The sequence below is a fragment of the Vipera berus genome (genome assembly GCF_964194415.1).
Source record: "Vipera berus genome assembly, chromosome: 9".
Taxonomy (NCBI): Eukaryota; Metazoa; Chordata; class Lepidosauria; order Squamata; family Viperidae; genus Vipera; species Vipera berus.
This window is the reverse complement of record NC_138212.1, coordinates 6,650,394-6,670,634: the sequence shown is the minus strand read 5'-3', so window position 1 is coordinate 6,670,634 and position 20,241 is coordinate 6,650,394. Positions and strand designations below refer to the sequence as shown.

The 20,241-nt window shown below is 43.4% G+C and overlaps 1 protein-coding gene across 1 annotated transcript in view; it reads right to left on the bottom strand.

Annotated features, from left to right (window-relative positions):
* Nucleotides 1-20,241, bottom strand: part of IGLON5 (IgLON family member 5) — a gene marked incomplete at its 5' end in the record, with an annotated part of 84,135 nt that overhangs the window by 14,394 nt on the left and 49,500 nt on the right. The window contains one exon of the mRNA XM_081335442.1: nt 4,534-4,612. Within this exon, the coding sequence (XP_081191568.1) occupies nt 4,534-4,612 (79 nt within the window). The remainder of the gene's footprint in view (nt 1-4,533; nt 4,613-20,241) is intronic.

The window sequence follows — 20,241 nt, the reverse complement described above, 5'->3', positions numbered from 1 at the left end:
GGCACTAAGTCATCCGATTTCACGGCCCCTGACAGCTGTCAGACACAAGATTGGGCAAACGCCCGTAAAGATAATGGGAAAAGAGCTGCAAGGAGAAAAGACCTTGGATCCACCCCTTCCAATCAGGGCTGGCCCCAAATGTGACTCAAGTGCTATGGCTGCTCTCTCGTGACCCCACTGCGGCTCTAAAGCCAAGCAGCCAGCCACAAGAATGCCTGGAAGAAAAGGGGTTAAGAGTCCTAAGACCTTAGAGGTTCAAAGTTATCCATTTATTGAAGTCGTGTGGTTCTTTCTTCTTTCTTGTCTTTAAAGAAAAGGGTTTTTTTCCCTCTCAAGGAAGGCCTTTGCTTTAATATCTGGTCACTGTCAAGAGCCAGGGAAATCAGAAGATCCAGGTAGATCAGACGAATCTTTGAGTTTAATGTACGCTAAAGCTCTCTACAAGAATCTGAACTCCTAAGGATCAAAGCAAGTTGGCAGAGGATAAGAGTCGAGGGAATTCAAGGCAGGCTGGACTTAGATCTCTTGTGGGTGCAAAGGAACTCAAGGCTGATACTGTGTTTGACCCCTCCCTCTGCCTCAGCCAGGTCATCTCCTACAGTCATCCTTAAATACTATGACTATTATGTGCTCAGTCTTGCAAACTGAAGCAGCTGCAAAGAACAGGCCTTTTCATTAGTGGGATGCCCACCCCAAGAAGGCCTGCCCAGCACTCATAGTTTTGGTTCAAAGCCAAGATGTTCCTCTCCTTCCACGTATTTGTGCAACTTTCTTGCTCATTTTGAATCTAAATGTCTCTATTGAATCCCGGAATAGTGGGTTGGGTGTCCACAATGTCTGTCTCGTTCCAAGAAATTTGATCAGCATTCTCTTCGCCCCGCCCCCCTTTATCCAAGTCACGGATGAAAATGTTGAAGATGACTGGTCCTAGAAATGCACCTCTTGAGACTCCTTTAATATCTCCAATTGATTCCTCCCACACGTGATGAGTAACCACCGGATGAGCATGTGTGAGTTTTAGCGAGTTATAGCTCTACATAATTGTCATGCCACTCAAACCCCACTTAATTATCTCACTAAGAATGTCATGGGGTACTTTGTCAAATGCTTTATTGAAGTCATGATATATTACGTTCACGACAACCCCACTATCTACTCAGGGAGATACTCAATCACAAAAAATGAAAGACAATTAATCTGTCAAGACTTGTTCTTGACAAATCCATGCTGACTTCTGAAAATCACCACATTGTTTTCACAGTGTGGATAGATAAATTGTGCTATGATCAGCTCTAGAACTCTCTCAGGTATTAATGTCAAGGTAGTTGACAGGTAGGTCCACAGGCAATTCCCTCCTCTAAGGATCTGGTCTTACCCTTTCTCAAAGATTTCTCTAACCTAGTGGGTACAGCAGGGTTTTTCAACCTCAGCAACTTTAAGCTGTGTGGACTTCAACTCCCAGAATTCTTCATGCTAGCTGGGGAATTCTAGGAGTTGAAGTCCACACAGCTTAAAGTTGCTGAGGTTGAGAAACACTGGGATAGAAGGCTGGCCAGTCCCATAGCGAATTCATTTACATGTCTTCTAAACTCTAAAGTAACAAGAAAGAGTGCTGTGAGGCAATTTCTTCTGACTCAACTCCTCTGCCCAACCAACCCTGGCATACCATTTATCTTCTAGCTCCTGACATGGGGCAAAGGGTGGAAGCTTAGTTGCCATAGCAGGCCCCATAGGAGAGCTGATGGGTTGAAGCAGTGGGGGGGGGGAAACTGAGTCAGAGGCTGTGATTGCCTCATCATTCATTTTATTCCAGTGCCTTTAAAGTCATATGCATTAAGCTAGAGCAGTGCTCCCTAACCTTAGACATATTAAGATGTGTGGACTTCAATTCTGCTAGCTGTGGTATTCTGGAAGTTGACGTCCACACACCTTAACATGGCTAAGGTTGCAAAATATGGATCTAGAGTCAGGCAGACAAAGAGGCAACAAGCTATCATAGAAATTAGGATATCCAGTTACCTTAATTGGCAGCTGCTTTGGCACTTACAAAAGGCAACTTAGCTTGTTCTCCTAGTACACAACTATGAAACTTGGGAGGATATTGCTAAATATCAACACCGGTTGGGAAAGAGGATGTCTGAAATAGCCATTTATGGCTAGGTGGACAGGCAGGATTACAGGAAAAAAAGAGAATCATAATGTAACTTTGGAGAGGAGGGTTAACTATTATTGTACTTATTACTGCTGTGAAAGGTTAAAAAAAAGGTAAAGGTAAAGGTTCCCCCACACATGCGTGCTAGTCGTTTCCGACTCTAGGGGCTGGTGCTCATCTCCGTTTCAAAGCCGAAGAGCCAGCGCTTGTCCGAGGACGTCTCCATGGTCATGTGGCCGGCATGACTAGACGCCAAAGGTGCACGGAACGCTGTTACCTTCCCACCGTAGTGGTCCCTATTTTTGTACTTGCATTTTTACGTGCTTTCGAACTGCTAGGTTGGCAGAAGCTGGGACGAGTAACAGGCGCTCACTCTGTTACGCAGCACTCGGGTTTTGACCCGCCAAACTGCCGACCTTCTGATCGACAAGTTCAGCGTCCTCACCCACTGAGCCACCGCGTCCCTTGCTGTGAAAGGTTACAGAAGTCATTTCTGCGTATCTTTTTTCTTCCTTTCCCCTTTGAGCAACAGATCTGGAGAGGCTGTGAATTGGTACCATGTCCTCATTAAGAGCCCTCTCACTCCACAATCTTGAGCCTTACACCTAGGAAGATCCACTTTCTGGAGAAACTGGCCATCTTGCTAGTCGCTGTTGAATTCACCCTAGAGATCCTCCTACCCTAGGTGAGGATCCTTTTTGTGGATCCTTCTCTGATAATGCCAAGCTATAAGACAGCGCATTTCCCAACCTTGGGAAGTTTAAAGATGTGCGGACTTCAACTCCCAGAATTCCCCAGCCAGTTGCTCTAAGAGAAAGTTTCTCACACCAGATTAAACCATAAACCAACCACATTGCAGCTTGGCCATATGCACAAACCACCCTATGTTGTTGTGGGGGGGGGGAAAGCAAAGAGGAATTCCAGAAAGGGGGTTGCAGACTAAATGGATAAACTAAAAGCTCCACTAAGCACCATATAATAGTGGTGCTCATAGGGGCTGAGGGAATTGTATTCCCCCAGACATGGGAAATGGTCTCATTCTGAAAGAATGCAAGAGTATTAATATCAAGGCCAGGTGAATTTATGTTGCACTTGACAGAGTTATTAGCCATTTTGTAAGTCATTGCTGGCTGCTATTAATGCATTATAGGCAGGTAATCGTGCATTTAGCCACAGAGCTATCTTTTATTTAAACCGAGGCAAGACGCTGCGCTGAAACCTTAGCAGAAGAGGGGGGGTGGGGGGGGAAAGGCTAAATCAGAAAATAGAAACCAGGGGCATAAAAAGATGCTGGGTTCAGACCCTCCAGCCCGCAGAAAAGAACAGAATAATGGGGTTAAGGAGAAGGCTCATAAAGATAGCCCACAACTTACAACAGTTCCCTTAGTGACCGCTCAACGTTACAACGGCACACACACAAAATTGATGTGACCGTTTTTCACACTTACGACCGTTGCAGCATCCCCCAAGGTCACGTGATCAAAATCCGGATGCTTGGCAACTGACTCATATTTATGACGGTTGCAGTGTCCCGGGGTCTGACAAGCAAACTCCTTGGGGAAGTCAGATTCACTTAACAACCACTTAATTTCAGCGATTCACTTAACAACCATGGCCAAACAGGTCGTAAAACGGTGCAGCTGTCTTGCTTAGCAGCAGGGCTCAATGTTGCTCGAGGACTACCTGTATGTATCATGTCACAGAAGCTGCGTGATAGTCCTGGGCCTTCGGTTTGTTCATCCTGCATAAAAATAACATCTTCCCTTGCTCAGTGGTTTGTAAATATTAGCTCCTTTAATTGGTATTATCAGTATCATCCCACTGATGTGCTCTTTCAACAGTGCAGGGAACCAGGGCTGGGATGACAAAGTCAAGTAAGTTTAGGATACTGGTTCAGTTCATCCATGTAAAAATTCACAGACTCCGAAGCCTCTCACTAATTAACCAACATGTCAAGGTAATGATTTAGAAGCTAACTAGCTGATGTAATGTATGATGTGATGATGCATGACTCAGCAGGGTCTATGTCCCTTTAAGAGCCAGCTGGGTCTCTGTCCCTTTAAGAGCTTTGTATAAAAGGGAAGGCTCTACTGCTGTGTTCTCTCTCTTCTGTTTCCTGCTGTAACTGCTGTGTGTTGGAGATTGCTGTATTGACACGTGCATGTATATTGTTCCTGATGTATGATATTGTAGATAGTGTAAGATGAACCACCATTTAATACAGACCACTGTTTACTGTGTTTACTCCTGGGTTATCTCAGCGCAATAAGACTGGGCATGCTCTGACACAACAGGAAAAACCTTCCTGCAAAACTCCAGCTGGGAAAATCTCAGGCTCACACCTACCACATGCAATTTTAGTGTCACAGGCAGAAGCTCACCTTAGCGTTGCATTGTCTCCTTGGCAAACTGTGTAATTGTCAGCTGGCTGATTGAAATCTGCACCTCGAACCAGCAGTCCTATGCAGCCAAAGACACAAAATGAGAAGATAGCATGAATGTCAGGTTGTGAAGAACTGCTCTTTCTCCCCCCCACCACCACACATACACACCCCAGATAGCAAAAGCAGAACCCATTGGTTTCACAAAGGGAATTTTCACCTGAGGTAAAAGTAAGTAAGCTTGGGTAGTTGCAGAAAAAATTCATCATTCCTGTTTTCATCCTGTTATAATCTGCCTGATGAAGATTGTGTGTGTGTGTGTGTGTGTGTGTATTCTGGAATTGAGCGTTGCTGGTATTGATCACCACAGAAAGACAATCTCTTTATCTTTTTACGTTTAGTCAAAAATATCACTTATAATTAGTCAATATTCCACTGGATTCTTCAGCAATATATAGCCTAGAGGAGATGAGAAGGGAGGAAGGGACAATGCCCCTTTTACTGTATTTGTTAAAGAATTTATTTATTTAGAAAACTTATATAGCCACCTACTCACTCACAGCAACTCTAAGCGGCTTACAAACAATAAAAACACAGTATAGAAATTAAAATATTTTTTTAAAAAACAATAAACAACAACCCCTCCCCACCACACACACACACACACACATCCCCAGCAAAAACACAGTCAGATAAGCCATTTGATAAGCCCCCCCTCACACTCTGGGTTCCTCAGGCCCACTGGCAAAGCCCTGTCTTTGGGGCCTTATGAAAGAATGTCAAACTGGGGGACCAGTATAATTTCTGAAGGGATGATAATCCAAAGAGAGGGAGCCACCACGGAGAAGGCCCTTCTTCTGGGTCCAGTCAGAGATACCTCCTTAGGGGACGGGACCCATAACATTCCTTCCCTCCTCACTCTAGTGGGTTGGGTGGATGTAACCAGCAAGAGATGGTCCCTCAGTTAAACTGGTCCGAAGTCATGAAGGGCTTTAAAGGTGAGAACTAGCACCTTGAATTGCACCTGGAAGCAAATTGGCAACTGATGCAGCTCCCGTAAGAGAGGTGACACACGTGCACACCGAGGTCTGCACAAAACCAAGCGGGTTGTCTTTCTGTTCTTAATATAAAGAATATAAATCAGTGTTCTTCAAATTTGGCGACTTGGTGTTTATTATAACTTTGTGTAATTATATAACGCCTAATATCACCGTACTACCAAGGACAGATAGTCCTTGCTTAACAACCAATCCCGTAACAACTGTTCGAAGTTATGACAGATTTCCCCCCGCCAAAATTTACTTATGACTTGTTCTCAAACTTACGACTGGTACACACGTCTCACCCCCGCCCTTGGTCACTTGACTGCATTTTGGGTGCTTAGCAACTGGTTTGCATTTATGACTGGTTGCAATGTCCCAAGATCATGTAACCATAATTTGGTACTTTTTTGCTGGTTTCCACGCAGATCTAATATAATTAGATGGAGACAAACTCTTAAGTAAGCCATCCCCATGCCATGAAGAGCTTTAAAGGACAAAACCAGAACTTGAATTGCACCTAGAAGCAAAGCAAAGCAGAACAAAGATGTCACATGTGCCATTTTAGGGGCACACATAACTGTCTGCACCTCCACATTTTGCACAAGCTGAAGCTTCCAGGTAGTTTTCAAGGTCAGCCCCAGGTAGATCACATTGCAATAGTCTATGTGGGAGGTGACCAGGCCATGAAGGATCATGAGCAGAGCCTCCAGGCACAAGAATTGGGCCCCACATGAAGCTGGTCAAAGGCCCTCCTAGTCACAGGCTTACGACAACTTGCCACGCCATGGCCAACTCATTGCAGTCAACTCGCCGTGGCCAACTCACCACAGGACAACTTTCTGCGGGACAAGAGTAACACTAACATCCAAAAAATAGTAGAATACAATCACGAGGGACAAAATGAAATGTGAATGACAAAAATTAAAATATTTTTTAAAATTATTTTAAATAATTAAATTGAATGGTTGAATTGTCCCTCAGTGAGTTGCCCCAGGGCAGGGGTAGGCAACTTTGGCTCTTTTATGACTCATGGACTTCAACTCCCAGAATTCCTGAGCCAGCATGGCTCAGCTTGGAAACCTCTCCTTTTCCCCTCAGCATGGCTGGCTCAGGAATTCTGGGAGTTAGAAGTCCATGAGTCATAAAAGAGCCAAGGTTGCCTACCCCTGCCCTAGGGCGACCTTGCCATGGCGAGTTGCCCCATGGCAAGAGGGCCATGGCGTGTTGGCTGTGGCAAGTCAGTTGCGGCAAGTTGCCCCATTCTGCCTAGCCACAAGTGCCATCTGTGGGAATCATACGTCAAGGAGGACTGCGGGGCTATGTAGTGGTTCTGTCTGGCAGGGTCCCAGAACTGGAAGACCCCAAGAATGAAAGCCACTCAGCCTGGCCAACATTCAGTTGAAGCCTGTTGCCCCCCACCCAGGCCTCCAGGCACTGGGATGAGACATTCACAGCATTGCTTAATTTGCCAGGGGCAGAAAGATATAATTGGGCATCATCAATGTACTGATGATATTGTACCCCCTGGCGACGGAGGATTTCACCCCGCGGCTTCATGTCGGTGTTAAAATCTGATGCCTTAACATTTTTATTTTTCTTTCCTCTTTGCATTTTCATACATCTTTATCTAAAACACTTAACCTTGTAGGAATTTCATCTGAAAGCTGCAGACGTTTGCAGATATTCTTCCTTAAAATATGCAGCAAGAGGGGCACGCTATGTTATCTCTGATATAAGTAATACACACCCATGCACGCGCGCGCACACACACAGACACAAGCCTGATCCTAAAAATAAGCATTTTTAGCTCAGAATATATTGCCAAAATTAAATGTAAGCCAGGGTCTCATTTTCATGTAACTCCTGGAAGTGCAAATTAGGTTAATTTATAAAGAAATATGATCAAAATAATGCTACCCAGCATCTCTTTTTTTTTCTGACAGTGACTAATTAGATACCTCTTGAAAAGTGCAGGTCAAGCTTGGCTAATGCTTAAATGAGAGAGTTCTAGATAATCTCAGGGCTGTGGGCTAAACTGGGAAGTGAAAGAGAAGAAAAAGAAAAACACACTCTGCGGGAAAGCCGTGCAAAAACATTTGCATACTGCTGCTAAAAAATGGCAGGGATATGCCTCTGAAGTCAACCACAGATGAAACATGGCTCCAAACTGGATTGTTAAAAACACGGAAAAGTACAGGTATATAATAATAATAATAATAATAATAATAATAATAATAATAATAATAATAATAATAATAATAATAATAATAATGAGGAGGAGGAGGAGGAGGAGGAGGAGGAGGAGGAGGAGGAGGAGGAGGAGGAGGAACGGACCTTGGAGGTCTTCTAGTCCAACCCGCTGCTCAGGCAGGAAATATATCTTCTATATCAGGGGTGGGGAACTATGGCCCCTTTATGACTTGTGGACGTCAACTCCCAGAATTCCTGAGCCAGCATGGCTCAGCATGGAAACCTCTCCCTTTCCCCTCAGCATGGCTGGCTCAGGAATTCTGGGAGTTGAAGTCCACCAATCATGAAAGGGCCATAGTCCCCCCACCTCTGTTCCATATGATTGCATGGATGCCCCTCCAAGAATCAAGCCAAATCAAGATTCTAATTCAATGTTTCTCAGCCTTAAAGTACAGATAGTCCTTGACTTATGTCCACAATTGAGACCAAAATTTATGTTGCTAAGCAAGGGTTTTTTTTAAGTGAGTCATGATTTTATGAGCTTTTTTTGCCACAGTGGTTAAATGAAACATACAGTTGATACGCAGATCATCCATTGACTTTACTTGTCGGAAGCCAGCAGGGAAGGTCACATATGGGGAACATATGAACCCGGAACTCTGCAACCATTGTAAATTCAGACTGGATGCCAAGGGTCTGGATTTTGATCATGTCATCTTGGGGATGGGAAGAATCCAGAGAAAGAAATATGTTGGGAAAAATTAAAAAGGCAGAATACATTTCCCCCAAAAAATAATGGAGAAGATTCAATAATCCATTAAACAAGTGGTTGTAAGGGAAGGATTATCTGTATGTGGATTTAGGATACATGGACTTCAACATCCAAAAGGTATTACCACTTTAATTCCCATTAATTCTTCAGCCAGCTGGCTGGAGAATTCTGGAAGTTGAACTTCACATATCTTAAAATCAGAAACACTACTACAGTGGTATCTCAGTACTCAACCTTACTTGGTTTTGGGTGGTGTGATGAGTACCAAAAACAATGAGTACCAAACAATTTTTTTCTATAAAGAGTAATTTAGTGACTCACAAGGCAGCCGACACTGACAAGTACTAGCTTGTGCGTTGAGCATCAAACAAAAGGTGTGCATATGAGGCAAATTTTTCACATAAAGTGCATTGAGTATCAAATTAGATGAGTTTCAAGGTTGTTGAGTACCAAGATACCACTATGTTCTATTCTGCTAATCTCCTCTCTTGCAGCCCGAATGTGAGGAGGCTTCAAAGGAGAAGTGAGGACAGCAAGAATAAGTGAGCAGGTGAAGTTTGAAGAAGGGGTGACAGGATAGCAGTGTTCCAATATCTCAGGGGCTGCCCCAAAGAAGAGGGAGTCAAGCTGTTCTCCAAAGCGCCTGAAGGCAGGACAAGAAGCAACGGATGGAAACTAATCAAGGAGAGAAGCAACCTGGAACTAAGGAGAAATTTCCAGACAGTGAGAACAATTAACCAGTGGAACAACCTGCCTCCAGAAACTGTGAATGCTCCAACACTGGAAGTTTTTAAGAAGAGACTGGACAGCCATTTGTCTGAAATGGTATAGGGTTTCCTGCCTGAGCAGGGGGTTGGACTAGATGACCTCCAAGATCCCTTCCAACTTTGTTGTTGTTGTTGTTAATATTATTATTACCACTGTAGAGATAATGCAACAGGATGCTCTTGAATTAAGGTCTGTTTTTGCTTATGGAGATGATGATAAATGAACTGCTTTGCTGAAGACTCTCAATGGAAGAAGGGAAGGGACGAACATACAAGGCCCCCCAAATTCTGTTCTGAAGGCAATCTCAAAAGTTCAGGCACAGAAGGCTTTTGCAGCAGAAGAGATAAGCCATACTATTTGTACTTTACCAGGTCTGGCTCATCCAGGCATGTCTGTCACTTGATGTGATGACTGTTGCATCAGATGATGATTAGATGGTCTGGATGTGCCCATTCAAAGGGAGGGAGGGAGAGAGAGAGAGATAGATAGATATACACGAAGATTCAGAAAGCTGAACTGCCTCTTCTGGATTGCACAGCCCAAGTGATTCATCGGACAGCTGAATTTGCACAATGGCGGGGAAAATTTATTCTGCAGAGATTCAGAAATATTTTTTAGGATGATTACATCTTAGCTTAGACTTCCCATGCTCCCTTTCAAGGGAAGATGCCTTTTATTGACGGAGTTATCAAACCATCAGCTTTCCTTTGTCTCTGATAATCCTGCAGTAAGACTGGGGGGAGGCGGGGCTATTGAGGTTTCCTAGAGAGGCTTGAAGGGACGCGGTGGCTCAGTGGGTTAGGATGCTGAGCTTGTCAATCAGATGGTCGGCAGTTTGGCGGGTCAAATCCCGAGTGCCGCGTAACAGAGTGAGCGCCTGTTACTCATCCCAGCTTCTGCCAACCTAGCAGTTCGAAAGCACGTAAAAATGCAAGTAGAAAAATAGGGACCACTACGGTGGGAAGGTAACAGCGTTCCGTGCGCCTTTGGCGTCTAGTCATGCCGGCCACATGACCACGGAGACGTCCTCGGACAAGCGCTGGCTCTTCGGCTTTGAAACGGAGATGAGCACCGGCCCCTAGAGTCGGAAACGACTAGCACGCATGTGCGGGGGAAACTTTACTTTTTATCTTTAGAGAGGCTTGAGGGGTGAAGCACATTATTGATGGTGGGGTGTAGTGTCTTAAAAAAAGCAAAGAATCACCTTGCCCAGAAATTTATTTGGCCCATTAAAGTTCAAGCAACACATTTGTGACAGAAACAGAATATCGGAGTTGGAAGAGGCCCTGGAGGTCTTCTAGTCCAACGCCCTGCTCAATTGTGCGGGCTGCTGGGAACAACAAAAAATGGATCTGAGGATTGAGGTCATGCAAAGTGCCCATACTTGCTCTAACTTCAAAACCCAGAATCCTCAGCCAACCTGGTCTCTGATATTGGATGGGAAAATATGGTTTACGATTGGGCTAGTTTTGCCAAAAAAAACCTTGAAATAATTTTTGACAAAACTGTCATAAAAGTCAGTCACATGACTACGGGACATTGCAAATGTGCTCACGTGACCACAGAGGAGGAGTGGCTGTTGTTATTATTATTATTATTATTATTATTATTATTATTATTATTATTATTATTATTATTATTATTATTATTATTATTATTTATTGAATTTTTATACCGCCCTTCTCCCGAAGGACTCAGGGCGGTGAACAGGGCATATAAATAGACATACAAAAGTTAAAAAAGGATTAAATAATTGCCCAATTAAAACAATCAGAATATAAAACCCATTAAAACCCTTACGTTCCCCCATCAGGCCAGGCCAGCTTGTTCGAATAAATGGGTCTTTAACCCGCGCCGGAAGGAGCGAAGATCCGGTGCCATCCGGAGCTCAACCGGCAGTTGGTTCCATAAAGCCGGGGCGCCCACAGAGAAGGCCCTCCCCCTGGGGGCCGCCAGCCGGCATTCTCTGACCGGAGGCACCCTGAGGAGGCCCTCTCTGTGGGAACGCACAGGGCGGAGGGGAGTCGACGCCAGCAGCAGGTGGTCCTCGAGGTACCCCGGACCCATGCCATGTAAGGACTTGAAGATCATAACCAAAACCTTGAATCTCACCCGGAAGACAACTGGTAGCCAATGCAGCTCGCGGAGCAAAGGTGTAACATGGGAGTACCGGGAAACTCCCAAGACAACTCTCGCGGCCGCATTCTGTACCAGTTGGAGCCTGTTAGAACTTCAGAAGCAGCTCGTAAGTATCACCAAGGAGCTCCATCGTAACTTTGAACGCTCGCTAAATGACCAGTCGTAAGTCAAGGACTATCTGTAGACTAAATTTCTGTATAACCCCATCCATGACTGCTGCTCATACAGAGTTGAGTGGCCCCTCTTTGGGGAAAAAAATCCAGGTAAAAGAAACTGCAGCAAAACAAGAAGTAGTTAAGGATCAGGACTAAAATTTCAGTTCCGGAAAATCAGCTTTTCAAATGTCTGTAATATTTTCTTTTCATTTGAACAAATCCCTACCTTCTCTCTCTCTCTCTCTTTTTCCCCCCAACGGGAGCAGTATTCAAAGAACACTAAAACTACACAACTTTCTTTCATTTTCAGCATACATCCCCCCTCTCCTATTGATTTTTGGAGGGGGTGTTCTTATTCTCCCCCCTGGTGCTTCCTTATTTTGTTTTTTTTTTTAAAAAAAAGTCTCTCCTTCTTCCTGGGCCTCTGACTTCAATCACTATGACAATATTTCCATGCAGCAAAATCCCCGAAGAATTTGAAACACTGCCTCGTTCGCCGGGTGATTCTAATCGTTTTTCACTCTGCACATTAAGCCTGATTATTGAATTAATCCATTTTCTGGGTTTGCAGACTAAAAAAGAAAAGTCCTGGTTTGCAAAACATGCTAAAACCCACACAGAAACACAAATCCCCATTAATACTAACTTGGCTTCCCAAGTTGTGTTTAAACAGTTGCCATTAAATTGACATGAAACCTACAGTAGAAACGGAATTGCAATTCCCCTCTTGGTTATCTACTCCCAGGAAATTTCCTTCTTGCAACAATCACAGTCGGTGACCTAAGACTAAAATAAACAAAAAAACAGACCAATCTGGGAAATGTTGCAAGGCTGAAAGCATGAAACCAGAATGGATAGTCTCCATCATTCCCATCGCTCTATGCAATACTTAGTATGCTATGTTGATAGAATGTTGATTAAATCAGGGTGGGCAACATATGCCCACCCCTCCATCCATTTTTATATCCCTGCACTTCTGAAATCTACCGGCATCTAAAGTCCTCATCCAAGTTGCCAACTTTGGAGAGCCGGGGTCTAGAACCTCCAGATGCTATCCAAAGCATTCCTTTGTCCAAATTTGACCCACAAGAACAAGCCTGTGATTTTGGATGAACTTGGGTCTCCATGATCAACACATTCACTTCTACATCCCATCAGCTCTTACACTGCCTGTAATTCAGACTGAAAAGGCCTGCCTGCAAAGCCCTGATTCCTGTCCTACAAGCAACAGAGAGTAGGGCTTGAGCCCAGCTCCATAAATTGGGAATAACAAACAATCTCGGAAAGTGGGTATATCTTTAAGAGGGTTTGACCTGCTGACTTTAATGTCTGGACAGGTTCCTAGTGACATGGTTAATCTCTCAGATTGCCAAGCTCCAAACTGTTTAAAGCTTTGTAACCGATTCTGTTTTATTTCTTTAACTGTGACGGTCTTGTTACCATTATCTGGAGCTGAGAAGTTCCTTCACTCCACCTTCTGTCAGGCTTCTGAACTGACTGCTGCGGCTGTGAAGAACCACCAGCTGGAAATGTGACTCAGTGGTGACCAGAGAGGAGCAGAGATGATGCCAAAGCTGGTAATTAGTTGGCTGGGTGTATGAACATTTTCCATCCACAACGTTCATATGGAGAAATCCTGCTTTTCAGAAATTTGCCTCTGGTTCAGATCACCGCAGATCGCTTTCCTTATTCCAGACACTCTTTGAAATGCTACAAAGTCCAGGGGTTGGGGACTATGGGAAAAGTAGTTTTCCTTATGGGGATTTGTAAGGAAAGGAGGAGGCCCAGAAACTGTGGTCCCCAGTGTCCTTTTTGTATGGGAGATGAACCATCATTAGTGAGACAAATATATAACAAGAGAGGAGTTTTAGATTTAGTTTAATTCTAGAGAGGGATGGATGGATGGATGGATGGATGGATGGATGGATGGATGGATGGATGGACGGACATACAGTTGGCAGCTGGTAGGATAGATAGGATGGATAGATAGGATGGACAGATGGATATTCTCTAGATCCTGTCTACAAAGAGAGAGAGAGGGAGAGAGAGAGGGGAGAGAGAGAGAGAGAGAGAGAGAGAGAGAGAGAAACACCTCATCTTACCAAGTCTATCCTTCACCTTAACCTGGAAAACCAGTTTGGTTTTGGGTTTTTTTTTTAGAGCTAATGTCTCGGAAGTTGTGGGTGATCCAACACTGGAGTTTTTGTTTTTCTTAAAAAAGGAGAGATTGGACAACCATTTGTCTGAAATGGTATAGAGTCTCCTGCTTGAGCAGGGGGCTAGACTAGATGACCTCCAAGGTCCCCTTCAACCCTGTCATTCTGTTAAGCTGGCACCTACATCTTAGGAGGAGCTGTGTTCCAACAAGGGACAATAGTTTATCCCTACGGACTCCTCGCTCTTTCCCTGCACCCTCTCCCTGTACACCAGTTGCCGGCCTTTTTCTCCCATTAGCCTGTCAAGTTCATTCTTTTCTACCTGAAGGAGCCAGGAAGGTCAAAGCTGGGGAGATGGGAATTCATGCCTCAGAGCACAAGGCTCCTTTCCACCAATCACTGTCAGCCATTCTCATTGTCTCACCTCGGCCAAGCTCAACACCTTCACACTTATTTTGGGTCTCGGAGCCCAATGTTTAGCACATTAAGCACAAAACACCCATTTGCCAGAACGCAAAATAATCAGCTTGCTCCCAAATACCTCCTTTAATCTGCCAGGAAACGTTTGACCTCCACATCTTGATCTCTCTCCCTCATTTTTCTGAACCTGGGGCTATATTTTCAAACAGAGCCGTGTTTGAAAAGAGCCATCCAACTGTAGGAATACTCCTGGGGAAGAGAAGGCAGGTGCTCTTTTATGTAAAAAAAAAGGAGGGGGGGGGGAGACCCCAAATTAATTAGTTTTTAATACAAAGTGTAAGTGTGCAAAACAGCTTGGCGCATTTCACCTTACACATTGCTTTAAATGGGAAGTGTGTTTTCTCTCCAGCTCAGGACTGAACAGATTCACTAAATATTTCTTTTTCTTGGACTGTTCTGAGTTGCCTATATCTGAACAAAATCTTCAAAAAGCTTGTTTCAATCTCACCTCAACATACAGCTCTCAGAATCCTTAAGGCAGCCCATCTTTGAAGCTATAACAGCCCATTGTGGGGGTATGTAGAATAGAATGAATAGAATAGAATAGAATAGAATAGAATAGAATAGAATAGAATAGAATAGAATAGAATAGAATGGAATGGAATGGAATGGAATGGAATGGAATGGAATGGAATGGAATGGAGTGGAGCGGAGCGGAGCAGAGCAGGGATAAGGATAAGGATAAGGATAAGGATAAGGATAAGAATAAGAATAAGAATAAGAATAAGAATAAGAATGGAATGGAATGGAATGGAATGGAATGGAATGGAGCGGAGCAGAGCGGAGCGGAATAGAGTAGAGTAGAGTAGAGTAAGAATAAGGATAATGATAAGGATAAGGATAAGGATAAGGATAAGAATAAGAATAAGAATAAGAATAAGAATAAGAATAAGAATAAGAATAAGAATAAGAATAAGAATAAGAATAAGAATAAGAATGGAATGGAATGGAGCGGAGCAGAGCGGAATAGAGTAGAGTAGAGTAGAGTAGAGTAGAGTAGAGTAGAGTAGAGTAGAGTAGAGTAGAGTAGAGTAGAGTAGAGTAGAGAAGAATAAGAATAGAATAGAATAGAATAGAATAGAATAGAATAGAATAGAATAGAATAGAATAGAATAGAATAGAATAGAATAGAATAGAATAGAATAGAATAGAATAGAATAGAATAGAATAGAATCTGGAAGGGGCCTTAGAGGTCGTCTAGTCCAGCCACCTGCTCAAGCAGGAGAACCTATAGCATCTCAGACAGGTGATTGTCCAGTCTCTTCTTGGAAAATCTCCAATGATAGACCGCCCACGATTTCTGGAGGCAAGCTGTTCCACTGGTTAATTGTCCTCACTGTTAGGAAGTTTCTCCTTAATTCTAAGTTGCTTCTCTCTTTGATCAGTTTCCAGCCATTATTTCTCATCCTTCCCTCTGGTGCTTTGGTGAATAACGTGACCCCCCTCTGCCTTGTGGCAGCCCCTCAGATACTGGACCACTGCTACAATGTATTTATGTAGAGGTAGTCCTCAACTTACAATAGCTCATTTAATGACCGTTCAAAGTTACAACGGCACTGGAAAAAGTCACTTATGACCATTTTCACACTTTATGACCATTGTGGCATCCCCACGGTCATGTGATCAGAATTCAGCCGCTTGGCTACTGACTCGCAATTTACGACGGTTGCATTGTCCCCGATGTCATGTGATCACCCTCGGCGACCTTCCGACCCAGCAAAGTCAATGGGGAAGCCAGATTTGCTGAACAACCATGTTACTAACTTAACAGGTGTGGCAAGAAAGGTCGTAAAATGAGGCAAAGTTCGCTTAACAAATGCCTCACTTAGCAACATAAATTTTGGCCTCAATTGTGGTCATACGTTGAGGACTACATGTATGTACTGTATGTATATTTATTTATTTATTTATTTATTTTTCAGATTTATTTAGTGACCCCTCTCTCTCCAATTTTTTTTTCCCTGTTGCTAGCATGCCTGGGATGACAGAACAAGGCAATAGGTTGCAAAGCTTTGTTTCATGCCCCAAACATCCCTTTTCAAGTATTTTGAAATCAAAATGTTTTGGACAACCTGAGTTGAGCAATGGGAGCCTCAAGGCCTGCCAGGACATAAGTCGAAACGGCTGTCCTCAGCTTGGCACCATCCAAACGCATTAGGACTTCAGTTCTCAGAAATCCTCGTTGGTGTGAATAAGCTATCCAGGAGACACAAAACTGCTGAAGGGTGAATGAAGGAAGCATGCTGGGGAAATGGCATTTTACAATGATTCTAAAAGCTATCCTAAACGCGATGCGCTTCTGGTTCTGAAGCCTTGGGGAGCTAAATTGTGAGTCCATTTTGAAAGTTAAGCACGGACTAAGAAATAGCTCCAGGAAAAGGACAGGAAACCTTTCATGGACATTTGCTAAAAGAAGGGGGGGGGAAGCGTCCTGATGATTTTTGGATTTTATTACTGAAAATATTTTAAGAAGAGACTAGACAATCACCTGTCTGAGATGGTATAGGTTCTCCTGCTTGAGCAGGGGGCTGGACTAGAAGACCTCCAAAGTCCCTTCCAATTCTATTCTATTCTATTCTATTCTATTCTATTCTATTCTATTCTATTCTATTCTATTCTATTCTATTCTATTCTATTCTATTCTATTCTATTCTATTCTATTCTATTCAATAAGGAATTGAAGGGATTCCTGGAAGAATTAAGAGGGAGAGAAATGATGGGTTTGCTAATATCCATTGAAGAGAACAGATTTCTTCCTTTGCTTTACAGACCTGTAATGGTCGCAAAGGTGAATACTGTTCATAAAGTTATTTTTTCATCACTGTCATAGCTGCAATTGGTCACTAATTGAGCAATCATTAAACAAGGACTACCGACGTGCCCTGGAACATTCTCCCTTCAGTGTTATGGGTAGCCCCAACCCAGCTAAACTTTGGAGACAACTAAAGATTGTTTTGTTCTCCCTCCATTGACTGTTTATGCCTGTCCTATATGGTGATTTGAGTATTATAATCTCTTGGTTTTATAATCTTTGGCGTATTCTTGGACACTGCCCTGAGAACTTCATGGTTAAGAAATAAACAGGTTTTTCAATTGCCTCCATTTACACAAAATAATGCTGGTGTCATGGTTCCGATAGATGAGACCAGTAAAAACAGAACTCCAAGGCAAGAGGTTTCCTTAAAGAACATATTTATTGGCTTCATAGTATCGACATGATCAAAAGTGAAACCAAGACTGAAGTTCCCTCCCAAAAGTTACAATGTTACGAAGTTGAACTTCCCATCCCAGTAATATGTCATAAATCACATTCCCCAATGATCTACTTTGGTGGGCTTTTTTAACGGAAGCTTCAGCCCGCCAAAACTCAGGCAGCAATGACCTTGGTTCCCACAGGACAATTTATTGTTTTGTCTAAATTTAAAAGTACACCTCCCCCCTCCCAATTCTGTGACAACCAAAAACAAAGTGGAAATGGCTTCAGCCAAATTCATTTGCAGCGTTGACAGCTGGTTGCATTCATGCAATTTGCTTCATCTAGTTTCCTGGGTTTTAAACCTGCGCGATATCTTCCATAAGTTCACCAAATGGGCTGAATCTGTACAACGCTCTGCCACCAACACTATTACAAAAAGTTAAACTAACAAAGCTTAGCCTGTTGTGTGAGTGCATTTGCTAAGATTCTAATTGACCGGTTAGACATCAATACGTGGTCTGAATTCATCCCACAAACTAGATGAAAATCTTGTTTATGTAAAATAGTTTTTTTTTATGTATGGTATTTCTAGACTGCCTTCCTTTAGTCCAAGCCAAGAAATATTAAAGCAAGCAATAGTGGAAACTCTGTCAAAGCAAAAAGCATGATCTGCACAGTTGACTTAGCATGTCCACTCACTTGGATGGATGGAAGGAGGAGAATGTATGACATGCTTAACCTCAACCTACTCATCCCAGCCAGATTCACACAACACCAACCCTGCAAACCAGCCATCACACCACATAATTTCAATCAAGATCCCATGCAAAACAGGTGCAATTTAAATTGAGAAACAGCCAGGTGTCCAGTGCAATGAGACCGAAAAAGGAAATGTTGGACCAGTTGCAGACACATCTATAGGTACTATTTGCCTTCCATGACACAGCTAGAGAACCCGGATTCTCCCTCACCTCAGCGTCAGTGCTGAATCCCTTTCTCCACACCAAAGGCTGCATTTCTGCCATCTTCCAGTTCACTGGCTTCAGCTAATTAGAATGATTAATGGTGGCTGGGAAATATGCAAATTGGAGTGAGGTGAACTGGAGAGGCATCAGGAAGAGGGTGACATGGCAGGGCAAGGAAGCTGAGCTGGGAAGATTTGCTTCCAGACGCTGAGAAAGACAGAATGGACCTGTGGAAGGTGTTCTTTTGAGGGTCTGAAGATGACAAGGAGGTGGGAGGACTTCAGAGCTCATCTAGGTTTCCTTGTGAAGAAGATGGTCACAGATGAACCTTACTGAGACACGAAATCTGACCCCAGACTACAGAAACAAGGATGCCTGCATCCTTCCAAGGAACATGTTGCACCCGAACACATACACTGGTTCAATGGCCCAGTTCATAAGAGAGAATTTGTCACAGGTTGTAATGTTCCTTCTAATGCTGGGCACGTACAACCCAGGAGACCCGCAACCGGGCTTTGCAAAACACAGCTATGTTCACAGCACCTGCAATTCCCATGTTCTAACATCAGCAAGTGTCTTTGAACCACGATTCTAAGTCAACATTTTATGACTGTGGAATGTTTAGCTTGCTACTGTGCAAAACAACCAACATTTCTAAGGAGCAGCCGGGGAGTGCGCGCGTGCGCAGGACTGCCCTGCCGGCTCCCGCCAGATGCCAGACGCTGATTTTCCGGCGTATAAGACGACTGGGCGTATAAGACGACCCCCCCAACTTTTGAGGTGATTTTCATGGGTTAAAAAGTCGTCTTATACGCCGGAAAATATGGTAGTCCCAGACTACAAGTCTATAGAGATTTTCAGTCATCCAGGGCATGGTTGTCCTAAATGTGCTTTTTCAAAAGGTAACTTTGGACTTTGTTTTTCCTTGAAGACATTTTGCTTCTCATTCAAGAAGCTTCTTCAGTTCTCCCAGACTAGAACTTTGGAAAAAAAAACAAAAAGCCACCAAGGGTATAATAGAAAAATGATGTGGTATTTGGTGAAGGAGAAGGAAGTATCCTTTGGGGAATTGAAAATAATATAAAAACAACTTTGAACCCACAGATCTAGCTACCTCATTTATTACACACACACACACACACACACACACACACACACACACAAAAACACCTGAGATTCAAATCAAACAAAAAATTCTGAACGGGCAGGTAAAATATCTGGCAGCTGGCAATTTCTGTTCTCTTTCCATTAATCTTCTTGACTGCAGTGGAATTAAAGCTTTTCTCATCTCCCCAAAGAGCAAATACGATAATTGGGACATTATCACCACAATAATGACAGCGATGATGATGATGATGATGGCTTAATTGCAACATTGCCTTCCTTTCTCCCTGCCCTTTTTTTTCCTTCAGAAACTTCAGCCATCAAATTTTATCCCTTTTCTGAAGCTCTGTGATGGCTCTCCAGATATCATTCAGCATTATCTTCCGCTCTATGGAAGCAGGGGAGCATACAAACGCACCCTCCTCACTTAACTTTTAATGTTCTCTCTGACCTTGCCCCAGACTATGTCATAAACCTAGACATGTGTCCTGGTTGGCATGTTCTATGCTCCCCACCCTTCCCCCGACTGGAACCCAATTTTCAGCTTGTGATTCTCTAAAGCAGTACATTTATTGGCACCGTCGTATTGTTATAAATGATGTGGCGTTGCACGCAGCCACTTATGCATTCAAGATGAAAGGTGATTGGGGTAAAACACATGTCACAACTAGAGAAAGACTGATACCCAGGATTTTTTCTCTCCCCGCCCCCCCTTCTATCTCTCACACACATTCACACAC